The sequence below is a fragment of the Myxine glutinosa genome, chromosome 6, assembly GCF_964187855.1.
Source record: "Myxine glutinosa chromosome 6, kmMyxGlut1.1, whole genome shotgun sequence".
NCBI classification, from domain to species: Eukaryota; Metazoa; Chordata; class Myxini; order Myxiniformes; family Myxinidae; genus Myxine; species Myxine glutinosa.
This window is the reverse complement of record NC_136266.1, coordinates 42,387,902-42,402,591: the sequence shown is the minus strand read 5'-3', so window position 1 is coordinate 42,402,591 and position 14,690 is coordinate 42,387,902. Positions and strand designations below refer to the sequence as shown.

The 14,690-nt window shown below is 45.5% G+C and overlaps 1 protein-coding gene across 1 annotated transcript in view; it reads right to left on the bottom strand.

Moving 5' to 3' along the window:
• Positions 1 to 14,690, bottom strand: part of KRTCAP2 (keratinocyte associated protein 2) — a 47,241-nt gene that overhangs the window by 13,835 nt on the left and 18,716 nt on the right. The window contains exons 2-3 of the mRNA XM_068097570.2: positions 4,303 to 4,457; positions 4,004 to 4,067 (exon numbers count right to left, since the gene is read on the bottom strand). Of these exons, the coding sequence (XP_067953671.1) occupies positions 4,004 to 4,067; positions 4,303 to 4,457 (219 nt within the window). The remainder of the gene's footprint in view (positions 1 to 4,003; positions 4,068 to 4,302; positions 4,458 to 14,690) is intronic.

The following is a 14,690-nucleotide window of genomic DNA, read 5'->3' as shown; positions in this document are numbered from 1 at the left end:
TCATGGGTGAGCACTATGTGTTCATTTTCAAGGATCGGATTTGGTTTGTATTTCCATGATTGTTCCGGAACCAGAATGTTGAAATGTTTACAGATGTGCTAGTGGATTACTCTACAGATACTGTCATGTCTTTTGTGTACGAATGTTCCAACATGTGTTTTACATCCCAAAAGGCAGTGATTGGTACTTTCGGTTTCTACCCCACAAAACCTGCATTTGCCTGATTGGCTCAATCCCACCATTTTCCTAAAAGCATAAGTTTTAGGTATTGGGTATTTATGACGACTCATTCTCCATCCCAAATAATTTGACCTCTTCTTAACCATTCCAATGAGCCTTCATTGTCGATCCCTATTCTGTCAAGCTCTACTCTTTTGGTCGGCAAATGCAGGTGCAGCAAGAAAGGCAAGCAAAGTCGGTGGAGCCAACAGCCATGGAGTCGCCAGAGAGAAAGAAGGGGATTAACAAAAGAAGGCCGCTGCTTTTATAAGCTCGCCAGCGTGCCCCACCCCACCCCTTCCCATTAGGATTGTGTCAGCCCCCTACAAGGTGCTCTCCAACCACATTGCTCCATGCCAACGGCAGCAGCCACTCACCCTCTTCTTGGGCTTAACTGCCATGGGTGTGACGCTCTGCGACACTCCGGGTAACACCCACCCATCTTGGAGTCGCATATTTTGGGCATGACCTCTCAACAACAATGGCCAGATGAGTTCGAAAAAGGCTAAATTTCAAAGCAATATTGATAGGATTATATGCTATAAAAGGAGCGGTGCATGCGTCCACCCGTCCATTCGTACGAGTCCCACCCATTGGTTGGACATTTCACCAGACTCCACCCACAATTTCTATAACGCCATCGCCATTTTGTTGCGAACTGCTATGTGAAGTCAGACTTTGAAGCTGTCATATTCACAATCGCCCTGCCCTCCCTTCAAGTTATCCCTTCAGTGTAAAATGACCAAATGACAGTTAAAAGGATTTTGAGCCGAAAGGCGTCATTGGCCTTGTGAATATAGGCCTCAGCGATCGAAGTAGCGTTCTGTTATTTTTACACAACCAAAATTAATGTGGCATTTCCTCAAGTAACGCTGTTACTGTGGAGGTTATGTAGGTCATTGCTATTATTTCTGACTATTTTCTCTAAAAATTGTGAGTTGAGCAGGCGACCATGAAGGCTTTCTGTAAAGTTGGCGATAGAATGATAGGTTGGCGGTAAGCGTAAAATATTCCACTGTTTCGATGTGGGAATGCTCGTTTGCTTTATGAGTGGGCGAAGGGTGAGGAGGGAGTGGGGGAGAATAAAGATGGGACAGATTTGGAAGGGGGAGGTTGAGGATTTGACGAGGGGTGAGGGGGGGTGCGTAGAGGTTTGAAGGCTTAAAATGGAGAGGGGATTGATGCCTCAAGGTTGGGAAGGGAAGGGTGAAAAAAGGTGGGACATATTTGGAAGGGGAGGGTTGAGGCCTTGGAGGGTATGAGGATTTCAGTATGGGTGGGGCGCTGAGGAATTGTCAGAATTGCATGTGTAAGTTTACTCACAGTAAAAATGCAATTAGCCACAGGTGTGTGTGCGTGTGTGTGTGTGTGTGTCGTTGGTTGTTATCTTCCATTTGAGGGTTTCAGGAGGTAAACAGAGTCCTCCCAGGACCCAAAGTATCCACCTCCTCTTTGGTAAGGCATCACGGTTCATGGACCAAGCTATTCAACTCTTTCAGAGTTTTGTTCCAAGGGCTCTTTTCAGGATCGTCACCAAACCCCGGATTGCCTTCCAGTTGTAGTTCATTTGTGGTAATATTCCTGGGGATGTTTTTGTTTTTGTTTTTTATCTCAGTGACGTTCTTCTTCATCATTCCAGTTTCTCCAATCATCACTGATAGAATTTCGATGCTCTTCAGCTTCTAAGATCTCTTGACCTCATTTTTGAGGTCGTGTGTGTGTGTATGTGTTTGCGTATGTGTATGTGTGCAAACTTAATACAAATTGGCCACAGTTGATAACACGATATTGATAGTATAAATATAAGTTGATGATGCAATATCGATAGTACAAATCTAAGTTAATGGTACGATATTGATGGTACGGATCTAAGTTGACAGTAAAATATCTAGAGTACAAATCTGTGTATAATGAAGTACTATATTGATACTATGAATCCAAGTTGATCGTTATAATGTCGATAGTACAGATCGGAAGTTGATAGTATGAACTGAAGTGAATAGTACGATATTCATAGTACGAATCTAAGTTGATAATATGAATCTAAGTTAATAGTTGACCTGTTAATGAATGATGAATGCGGGGTTGTATCAAAGGGGGGCAGATTGGATCCTGGTCATAACTGCCCACAGTTATTAAGTGGCCCAGGCATCGGTGACCTGTCCAGTTAGTATTAATATTGTTTTGTAATAACATTAATATTATGATTATATTAAGGGGCATTAATTTTGTTATTAGAAGCGGCCTTGGAACATGGATTTCGCCCAAGGTGGAAATTCCCTTTGGGGAGGGAGACAAACGAAGTCGCTACAACCTCCATCGTGTGACCCTAAGCCCTCCTGTAAAGTTTGGTTGAGATTGGATAAGTCATGACCGAATGTATCGCAGTCAGACACCAAATTGAGCATTTTAGTATGATGAAGTGACTCCGTAAAAAAAAAAGTCAGCCGAGAAGATATTCAAGATGCAAGGTAATGGTGAGTTCAAGCCTGCAAGTGCAACCAATGCATAAGCAACACAATGGGAAAGACCATGTTAACACCAACGTGGCAGATGTTTTCCACTACCAAAGGACGAACAACAAAATGCAAAAATGGAAAAAATTTGATTCCCCTTCCCCCTCGCCTTAAACTTTTCAGCAACTTGATTGGCTGGTTACATCATCACTAAGGCATGGCTGTGCCACAGTGCCACCTATAGGTTAAGGCAGCAATTTGGCCAGTAGGCCAGTGATAATGAACCTAGTTTTCTTTTTTTTTTTCTTCTATTCTTAACAGTCATATCAGGTTCATGAAGGACCGTGTAAATTTATCACACACACGACAAAGCCATCAGTAGATAGAAGAATACTTTTACATGAATTATAAAGACATTAGTAGACAACGGACAAAATGCATTTGGTATAGGGGATTTGATCCCGTGTTCCCTGCATCACGAACCAGGGTTTCAGATGGGAAACACTCACATGCCAACCCAAGCTCTGTCAAAGGACACCGTATGATCATGGACATCAAACAACAAATGCAAGCACACAGGACATCCAGCTCAACATCAATCCAAAGGGCCATGCTTCCCACAGACGGCCTGCCTGGGGAGCATCAATCCGACGGTTCACAGTCTGCTCGACAATCAAATGCAAGCGAGATATCGTAAAGACAAATGCACCAAAATAATTGTGAATTAGTGAAATAAAGTAAAAGAAAAGCAAATTTGTCACAAGTGTATGTAATGAAAGGAAGAACCTTCCTGATGACAAATTAGGATAAGTGCAGGTTTAACGTCCAGAGCACGGTAATCGATCGGGGGCGTGGGTGGACGCATGACACTCGCCTTATCGATCAATTCTACAAATCCTCAACCTTGGCGCAAAATAAGGACAATTCTTCAGCAATTACATATTCCAAATATAAAAATCAAGCCAGCCTATGTGTATTCACACCGACCACATCTGGGAAAAGCGTTTATAAAAGCCACAAGCCAATTGAGGAGCAAAATTGGATTTGGAGAAAGCGGTTTGGAAATCGAACATGTTTGGCAGCTATCTGTCCTTGCACTGTTAAGCAAAGAAAATTGGGTTTGTCACGGCAAGTTATCTTATCTGGCAGCATTTGGCAATGTCAGGCTAAATGAAATAAGCAAGCACAGGAATTAGTAACTTAAGCCAAGAGAAAAATTGAAGTTTTATAACCAATTACAGGGTTGAGTGGTCTCTTGACAAATTAAGCGCATGGAAATGCATCGGCTCTCTTGGTTCAAGAAACACAAAAACAAATGCATAACGTACCTTCAGGGAAGATCTTCGCCTGGAATCCTTTACCAAAAATCAGGTTTTCCATGTTGTTGAAAGCCTGTATATGCATGTTAAGGAGCTCAAATATATATATATATATATATATATATATGGGGTTATTGTAGGTGTATGAACATAAGATTCTCCAACAAAAAAACAGGAAGCTTAAGAACGCAACTTTCATCATAACTGCACAAAGCATCCTAAATAAGCCAAAGTGGCTAAATAAGCCAAAGCCAAAATAAGCCAAAGTCTTGATATAAACACAGCTATCAAGGAGAGGGAGGGGATACGGTTAGCGAGAAGATGAAGAGGATGGATCCAAAGAAGCCTCCAACAATGGTCAGCCATTCCTGGGATGCCAGATGCCTTCCAAACAACTGCATTCCCGCAAAGACGAGCAGCGAAAGCACCGAGGAAAGCAGGAACGACAAGCCGGTCCCGACAGCTGCAACAAAAGTGAGAATACATACGTAACTTTCACATGGCGGTTTAAAAAAAACAAAACACCCATTATTACCTCCACCACCCGAAGGTGGATGGAGATTATGTTTTCACACCGGTTTGGCTGTCTGTTTGTCTGTGAGCACGATACCTCAAAAGGTTATGGACGGATTTGGATGAAATTTGGTGGAGAGGTTGGGTGTGTAACAAGGACGAACTGATTCGATTTTGACGAAGATCCGGATACGATCATTCTTTAAATGATTCTTCACCACTGATATGACCAAAAGCTATACATAGTACGATATCTCAAGTTGTGGACGGATTCGGATTTAAACTTGGTGGACGTGGTCAGTGTGTGACATGGACCAATTGATTCATTTTGGTTAAGTTCCACATCTCGATAAGAGATTTTTTAATTTTATTTTGTAAGTGATTCTTCACCTGTGATAGAACCAAAACGATATACAGCATGTTATTTCACAAAGTTGTGGATGGATTATGACAAAACTAGGTGGGTGAGTTGGTTACACGATAAGAACAAGCGATTCGATTTTGGATCATTTCCAGATCTAGATATGGCCTATCAGTGGGATACAAAACATAAACCGTTTAGTGTGGCAGAGGTATCCTCTGGACCGAGTGTCGTTCCAGTTAAACCCGAGTTAATAAGTCAGCCGTCTTGTTCTCACTCTCTCCCCCCACCCACCTCCCCCTTCGATAAATTCACAGAAAATATATTTCAATCACAACGCACCTCATGGCTCACACGAGTAAACAACGGTGGAAAACCTATTCATTTGAATAATATGATCCCAGCTAATTTTGCTCAAGCGTTTTGTTCAAATGATGCGACAGAATCATCCCATTGGTCAATATATATATATATAAAATTATATATATATAAAAAATAAATAAATAAATAAATATAAATATATATAAATATATAAAAATAAATAAATACATATATATAAATATATATATATATATATAAAAAAAAAAAAAAAAAACATATATATAAATAAATATATATATATGAATAAATAAATATAAATAAATAAATATATATAAATAAATAAATATAAATAAATAAATAAATATATATATATATATAAAAATATATATAAATAAATATATAGATAAATAAATATATAAATAAATAAATATATAAATAAATAAATAAATAAATATATTTAAAAAAAAAAAAAATCATGCATGGCTTTATATTGTTACGGATTCGTCACTTCCGTTGTTGTGGTTTTCATCCACTTGAAACATTTCTGGTTCCATGTATTATTATTATTATTATTGTTGTTTGAGGGAAATAGCAATTATTATTGTCAAAAGGTAAAAAGGTTAATGTTTAAATGAAACCGGAACCGGACGGCGACCAAGAGGAAGAGAAGAGAAAAGAGGGCGGAGCGAGTAAGTTGGACAAGAAGGAGCCGAGCTACTTGCTGTCTGGAGCGAACGTTGGCGAGCAAGAGTCACAAGCAAACTCTTGGGTTTCCCAGGAAAGGGGTCCCTGCGACAGAGTTGTCATCGCTGTGACCGATCAACTGCGTGTCAGGTTTTTGGCGGTGGATTCCGAGGAGAATTATCGCCGGGCCGTTACGTCTCAAGAACGGGTCGTCGGCCATTTTGACCCGCGCGCTTCGCGCATCGAGCAAGGTCTTTGCTTCGTCAGCCGTTTTCATCGCTTTCAGACATATCTGGCGTGTGTGTGTGCACCGTGGCTTGAAGATTAATTTGCGGTTCGCCGACTGAGCCGTGAAAGTCCATACCCGAGGGTGTGATTTCCCAGTCGCCTTGAGGGCGCCTTTGTGCAGCTTTGGGCTGTGTGACTGTACTTGCCATCCGCACGGGATTCTGGTCTCGATTGGACATCGTTCTGGCGATCGCTGGAGCGAATCAACTTTGGGCTTGAAGCCGGGAATAAGAGACATTGGGGATGTTCTTGTTTCACTCACTTGGAGCACAGTGAGTTATATATTACAAAAATGATGGTACCATCAGAGGACATATTGATTGTACTTTTGATTACTATTATTGTTGTTGTTTTTTTTTTTTTTTTTTTTTATACAAGATCGAGGCTCGTGAAAGAGCTAACATTAATCACACAAAAAGTCAAGCCGACACACAAAACACAAAAAACAAGGGGAGCGGCAGACAAGATGGGGAGAGAGGGGGAAGGACACAAACACAACATTTGAGAGCAGGGACATTGGGAGGACTTGGGGGGGAGGTGGGAGAGGTATAAAACATATGAACACTGCAAGGACTCTGAGGTGAATTAGCAGGGGTAGAAAAGATCAAGGTTTTGGATGGGGGAAGATAAGAGATGGTGGTGAACAGCTGTTATAAAGACCTGGAGGGAGGAGTGGGAATGAAGGGAGTGGGGGAGTTTGTTCCAGAGGCGGGAGAAAAGGGGAATGAAAGAGTGAAGGTGAGCAGAGAGCCTAGATTTTGGAAGTTTAACCATAAGAGGGTTGCAGGCAGATCTTGTGTGACCTGAAGGAATATTGGGGGGACAGAGCACAGAGAGCAGCAAGGCCGGAGAGGAGTCGGTAGAAGACAGAAAGACCACCAACCTGCCTGCGGTGAGTGAGTGAAAGGCCCTCGGAGTTAACTTCATCGCAGGAGATTCCAATGATTCTGAAAGCTTTGGCCTCAACAGCGTGAAGCCGAGCTAGGTGTGAGGCAGGAGCACCAGCCCAGAGGGGGAAACAGTATTCCATTGAGCTGCAGATGAAAGCCTTGTATGTGGTAAGGAGCTCAGGTGTGTCAAGGAAGGACTTCGCACGATGGAAGATGCCCAGTCGGCGACTGGCTTTGGAGGCCAGCTTGGAAATGTGGTTTTCCCAAGAAAGATCATGGCAGATAGTGAGACCCAAAAGCTTGAGCGACAGAACTTCTTGGAGAGTATTGTTGAGAAAGTAGATGGGAGGGTTTTCCAGTCGGTCCTTTCGGAGAGACATTGTAAGAGTGTGAGATTTGTCAGGATTGAAAGACATGTTCCACTTGTTTGACCAGTCTGTGATTTTGTCCAGGTCTGCAGAGAGTGAGTAGGCTGCAGACTGGCGATCTGAGGGATGAGGAATGGAGCGGCAGATAGTGGAGTCATCAGCAAAGAGATAGAGAGGATTTTCCAGAGAGTTGGAGAGATCATTGATGAAGACCAGAAATAGCACAGGGCCCAGAACACTACCTTGGGGAACTCCAGCCAGAACAGGCAGGGGAGATGAGAGAAATCCATTCAGGGGCACACGTTGCCGACGACCAGAGAGGAAGTCCACAAGCCATGAGTGGAGATTTCCATGGATACCATAGGAGGAGAGTTTGGTGAGCAGAGCTGGGTGCCAGACCGTATCGAAGGCACGTGATATCTCAAGTGAGACAGCTCTGATTTCCTATTTGGCATTGCGGACCTCCATCCATTGTTGAGACAGCAGAAGCAACATGTCCAGAGTAGAATGACCTGGTATGAATCCAAATTGATGATCAGAGATCAAGCCATTGGAAAAGAGGAAGGATTTGATATCCAAAGCAATGATGGATTCCATGACTTTGCTGATAATTGGAAGCAGGCTGATTGGTCTGCAGTTGCAAGGATCTATTTTTGCACCTTTTTGTGTAAAGCGGTAATGTTTGCTGATTTTCAAGATGCTGGCAGATGACCTAGAGCAAAAGAGAGGGTGAAAAGAACTAAGAGAGGGTGAGATAGAGCGACAGAGCAGGATTTTAGGACCCGTGGGCTGATGCCGTCTGGTCCAGTTGCAGAATCAGAGTCGAGGTTTGATAAAAAACTTCTCCACCTTGTCAGGAGAGAAGGACGCAGAGTCCAGGAGCAGTTGGGTTCGACTGGGAGAGGTGGGAACAGAGAGAGATGGGTTTGGGACACAAGATTTTGAGGCAAACACAGAGTTGAGGCATTCGGCTTTGTCACGTGCGGTGTCAACTGTGTAGCCATTTGAGGTAAGGGAGGGGATTTGTGGGGGAACAAACACCAGAAACGGATTTGACCAGACGCCACCAGGATTTGGAGGAAGGATACAGGTTTGAGAGTTCAATCTTGAGTGTGGAGATATAGTGCTTCCTGGCACTCCTGAGGGCAGACACACACTTGTTTTGAGCTTGGTGGAAGGAACTGAGATTGCCTTCAGTTGGATTTGCCTTCCAACAGGCAAAGGCAAGTTGTTTCAGGGCAACTGCCTCACCACAAGATTCAGTGTACCGTGGACGGGAGGAAGGGTAAGACAACTGAAGACGAGATGGGATAAATCTGTGCATGAGAGAGAGCAGTTTGCTTTGGAAGAATTCCCAGGAAGAATTGATGTCAGATGCAGTAGAGATGGGAGACCAGTCCAGATGATTGATGACTGCTTGCAGACCGTGCCAGTCGGCCTGAGTGAAATGCCAGACTCGTCGGCGCTGAGGAGGCTCTCTGAGAATGGCCAGAGAGATATCCACTTTAACAAGCACATGATCAGAAGTACCAATTGGAGCAGAAGAAGAGCAGCAGACATTTGCAGGGAAGTTAGTCATAACCAAGTCCAGAAGAGAAGATACTCCATTGACTGAGATCCGGGTTGCGAAATTGACAGATTGTGTCAGTCCCAATGAGTCGCAGAAGTCCTTTGCTGAGGTGCCATGGCTGGTGAGAGATGAACCCACACCCAGCCAACTGGCATGGTGACAATTGAAATCACCACATATGAGGAAGAGAGAGTTGGGATGAGTAGATAGAAGTTGGTCCATATTATCAGACAGCAAGATGTAGATGGAGTCATCACTGTTTAGTGGACGGTACAGAACACATATGAACAAAAGGTGGGAGCGGAGAGGGAGCCGTAGCCAGAGATACTCCTGGGGGTGGGGTGGAGAGAGGGCAGTGCCGGGAGAGTGAGGAAGAGAGTTTTTGATAAAGATAGCCACCCCACCACCAGGACGAGGCTCAGGTCTATCATTTCCCGAGGAGGGAGTAACCAGGAAGAGATATTAAGGAATCAGAGACATCTCGAAGGAGGAAAGTTTCTGTTAAGCAGATCAAGTCTGGATTGTCAGAAGCAACCTGAATGGAGAGATCAATCAGGTTTGAACGAAGGCCGTGGATGTTTGAGGTCCATCCCGTTAATGAGGAGAGAGGGGGAGCATTGGGTGCAGGACAGGGGAGGGGAGGGGTAGGGTCAGATGAAGGGTGAGAGGGGGAGGTGGGAAGAGCAGTTGATAGTGTGTCAGAGATTACAGAAGAGTTACAAGAAAGGGAAGGATGAGGAGGACGAAAGGTTTGATGGTGATGTGATGAGGCACAGTGAGGAGTTGTTTGAGGGGGCGGGCAGAGGAAAGTAGAAGGTTGGGGGAGGTGGAGGTATGAGATAGAAGGGAGACGAAGTGGGGAGGAGGCAGCTTTGAGAAGGAGGTGGGAGGAGGGAGAATTTGGGAGGGATGGTTGGGGGGAGATTTGAAGGGGAGGGGTTGGGGGAGAGAGTTGAATGGGAGGGGCAAGGGGGGAGTTTAGGAGGGGAAGGGCAAGGGGGGAGTTTAGGAGGGGAGGGGCAAGGGGGGAGTTTAGGAGGGGAGGAGCAAGGGGGGAGATTTGGAGGGGAGGGGAAAGGGGGGAGTTTAGGAGGGGAGGGGCAAGGGGGGAGTTTAGGAGGGGAGGGGCAAGTGGGGAGATTAGAAAGTGGATGATTAATGAAAGATGAACATTTAAAACAAATTGGGTTTGTTGTGATTTTCAAGTTAACGATCCGTTTCAGAACGATAGAGGAGGGGTGGAATGAATGAGAATTTAGAGCATGGAGTGATTTGGAATCATAAGAGATTGAATATTTTTTTGAAATGGAATGAGTTGAAGAGGAAATTGAAAGGAGCCTTTTAAATAAGAAGAAAAACAGCATGTTGTAATATACGACTGAATAAAACATTCCAGGGGAAAGTTTAAACATATTTAAACAGAACCGTGAAGAACAATCTTATATTCACAAAAATACCAATGGGGAGAGGGAGACTAGAGGGACGACCACGAGTCACTTGAACAGGGAAAAAGGTGGAAGGCAAGGGGAAAATGGGGGCGGGGCGAGACAGCGCACGTGCACAGAGGCAAAAGCACACGATGGGACAAAAGCACACGAGGAGAAAGGGAAATAAAAGTTTTATTTTATTTTATTTTTTTAGAGGGGTGTGGGGGGTGTGGGCGTTACAACGTTACACAAATAGTAAATGTTCGGTGAAGTTTGGGGGAGAAGGGAAAATCAAAAAACCAAGCAAAACCAGCGAAGGAAGAAACAAACTTCGACGGGGGAAGCCTGAGGCTGCAAGGCCTCGCACGCCGCGCGGCAAACAAACGATTAATTTATGATAAACACCGAGATAAACATCCAAGGGATACACTATAAGTTCACATGCCGAAAGATAAAATACAGTTACGACAAAATACAATTGTGAACAGACTTAACTTTGAAAACGTGGAGACCGTGTGGAGCTTCAAAAATTCGTGACGTTGTCTCGAAATCTCACGAGTTCTTCCACTGTTATTCTTGTGTGATCTTAATACAATATTTGTTTGTGAGTAACAATTGGGGTGGCTTCTCCATTGATCTTTGACATACAGAATAACACATTTTTCTGCCGTGACTCCTCTCGGGGCTCGGAGGTACACCCTGACCATGACCAAGGGGTGGGGGCGGAGGACGTAACAATATCTATATTATAATAGGCGAAGGTGATTCTGTCTGTGTCTGTCTGTCTGTCTGTCTGTCCGGGGGTGTGGCTTACTCCGTTTGCAGAGTAGCTCCACCCATTCTTGGAGAGGCTTCATGCAAACAAATATCCACCATTTTATTCACTTGAATAGCTTTGAGGCCTGTTTAGTTAGGCCCATGCTGTCTTTCTCTCTCACACAGGTTTATTTCAACTCTAATTCGATATATCATTTCATTTTTAACAGTCGCTAACATAGTTTTAGACTCAGTTGAAAAAAAAAACAGAAAGAGAATCCCATGAAAGTTTCCGTTTATAGAACGAAATGATTTCTCAAAGGCCTGTAAAATAAAGCCCATTCATTGAGTCACCCTCACGATTTTATCTCAAATTCACCATCTGATTTAATTTTTATCGATGGTTTTAGACTCGGTGTCAGAAATAATTGAGAACATTCACGCACACACGGGAAATTGCCGAGATATATATATATTAAAAATCGCGGCACGGTCAGTCATACACCGCCTAAAATAAGACAGGAAAATGGCGAGATATATTAAAAATTCGTGGCGGACTTTTCCATTTGATGACAATCGTCACGATTACATATTTAATTTATACGTCGTCACAATAATGTGGAGAGAGGGGCATAGCTTCGTTCACGTATCGCCACAGACGGGAAATTGCCGACAGATATTTCTTCATTATTATTTCATTCATCATTATTATACGGAAGTAAAGGTAATCCTGTTTAAATTGGCATTCATTCCAGCGAGGGGTTGGAGAGGAGCGAGGAGTTGGAGAGGAGTGAGGGGTTGGAGAGGAGCGAGGGGTTGGAGAGGAGCTAGGGGTTGGAGAGGAGCTAGGGGTTGGAGAGGCGCAAGGAGATGGAGAGGAGTGAGGGGTTGATGAGGAGCGAGGGGTTGGAGAGGAGCTAGGAGTTGGAGAGGCGCGAGGGGTTGGTGAGGAGCTAGGGGTTGGAGAGGAGCTAGGGGTTGGAGAGGTGCGAGGGGTTGGTGAGGAGCTAGGGGTTGGAGAGGAGCGAGGGGTTGGTGAGGAGCGAGGGGTTGGTGAGGAGCAAGGGGTTGGAGAGGAGCGAGGGGTTGGAGAGGAGCGTGGGGTTGGAGAGGAGCGAGGGGTTGGAGAGGAGCGAGGGGTTGGTGAGGAGCGAGGGGTTGGTGAGGAGCGAGGGGTTGGTGAGGAGCGAGGGTTGGTGAGGAGCGAGGGGTTGGAGAGGAGCTAGGGGTTGGAGAGGAGCGAGGAGTTGGAGAGGAGCTAGGGGTTGGAGAGGAGCGAGGGGTTGGTGAGGAGCGAGGGGTTGGAGAGGAGCTAGGGGTCGGTGAGGAGCGAGGAGTCGGAGAGGAGCGAGGGGTCGGTGAGGAGCGAGGGGTTGGAGAGGAGCGAGGGGTTGGAGAGGAGCGAGGGGTTGGAGAGGAGCTAGGGGTTGGACAGGAGCGAGGGGTTGGTGAGGAGCGAGGGGTTGGAGAGGAGCTGGGGGTCGGGAGGAGCGAGGGGTCGGAGAGGAGCGAGGGGTTGGAGAGGTGTGTGTGTGTGTGTATATATATATATATCTATATATATAAAACACAGTGTGTGTGTGTGTGTGTGTGTGTGTGTGTGTGTGTGTGTGTGTGTAATGTTACCGATAGACTCCTAAACGGAGAGGCTTACGTGCTTGATATTTGACATAGACATGGCCATTGAGCCTGGGACGAACATGGCCGAACTCAAAATATTTGACGATCCATATTTTTTATTCATATTTACCTCAGCGCATTTCAGCGAAGTACCCGCTAATCTCAGCCGGTTCCAGAGCAGCTCGCTGATTCGCTCAGAGCGATCACGTGATGTTCCATCCCGTCACACGTCACACGTTTTTTCACCTTTTATGCGATCGTGTTTTGTATCGATTTTGTGCGATATGAATTAAATGTCTTTGAAACAGCTGTGAAACGTCTTTCCACAACCCTTCCGTAACCGATTGGAGCAGTTTATTGCCGCACAAAACGAGATCTGCGAAGCGAGTTGGTCGAGCCGTTTCGCTCAGAGCGATCACGTGATGTTCCATCCCGTCACACGTCACACGTTTTTTCACCTTTTATGCGATCGTGCTTTGTATCGATTTTGTGCGATATGAATTAAATGTCTTTGAAACAGCTGTGAAACGTCTTTCCACAACCCTTCCGTAACCGATTGGAGCAGTTTATTGCCGCACAAAACGAGATCCGCGAAGCGAGTTGGTCGAGTCATGCTGACCAAGATGGCGACACGGCGGCTTCACTTTCACGGAGTATGAGCATTCTATATCTATCTATAATTCCAGTAATCTCTGTGTGTATGTTTGTATGTTTGTATGTTTGTATGTTTGTATGTCTGTGACCGCTGTTTCTCGACAACCACGGGTCCGATATACTTTAAACTTGCCAGGTATATTGCTGGGGACCCGAGGATGTGCCTTTTCAAGGTTTCATATTAATCGGACAAGTAGTTACCGAGCTATGTCCAAAAAACGATTCAACCAATCAGAGAGCAGCGAGCTATCACGTGTGCCGAACGTGGCGAACAGACTCTGCCTCGGACGGCACATTTGAGAGCGTATTCATTTATTTCACGTTGGAAAACTATGTTGCCGTTAAACTATGTTTTAAAACTAATTAAAACTACTATCTATAATTCCACGGGTCCGATAAAAAACACCGTACTCGCAAGCCGTTCGCTTTGGACCAAACCATTTCATGTAAATAGAGGGGGGGGGGATTGTCACCGTACTCGCAAGCCGTTCGCTTTGGACCAAACCATTTCATGTAAATAGAGGGGGGGGGGATATAATTTTAGATATATATATAGTACGGGCATGCCCTAGTATTTTCAATTCAGTGCGCCCGTGATTTGTGGCATAGACATGACCATTGGGCCTTCACGGTGTAATTTATGCGAGGCTTTTGTCCGAGTGAGCTTGAGTCGAGAGGGCGAATGTATGGGTTGGGAATGTACGGGTCTCCCTTCCCCCGCCCGGCAACGCCGGTACTGGAGGATGTCACAGGATCGGTGAGTCTCCAAAATCCGCTTCGTGCTGTTGCGAATATGCAGGACTATGTCCGATTAATGTGCTGCTCTCCGACCATGAGAACTGCAACGTCATTGTTGACTGGCCATCCCCTTCCCTCCCCCTTCCCCCTCCGTCCCCCCTTCCCCTCCCCCCTCTGTCCCCCCTTCCCTTCCCCCTCCACCCTACCCCTCCCCTTCTCCCCTCCCTTTTCCCCCTCCCCCTCCCTTTCCCCCCTCCCTTTCCCCCTCCCCCTCCCCTTCCCCTTCCCCCCTCCCTTCCCCGTCCACCCTACCCCCTCCCATTCTCCCCTCCCCCTCCCTTTTCCCCCTCTCCTCCCCCACCCTTCTCCCCTCCCCCCTCTTCTCCCCTCCCCCCCCCGTTCCCCTCCCCTCCCCCCTCCCAGCAATGCCGGGTACTTCTGCCGGGTCCCCCCCCCCTTCCCCTCCCCCCTCCCACCTCCTCCTTTCCCCCCCATCCCTCACCCTC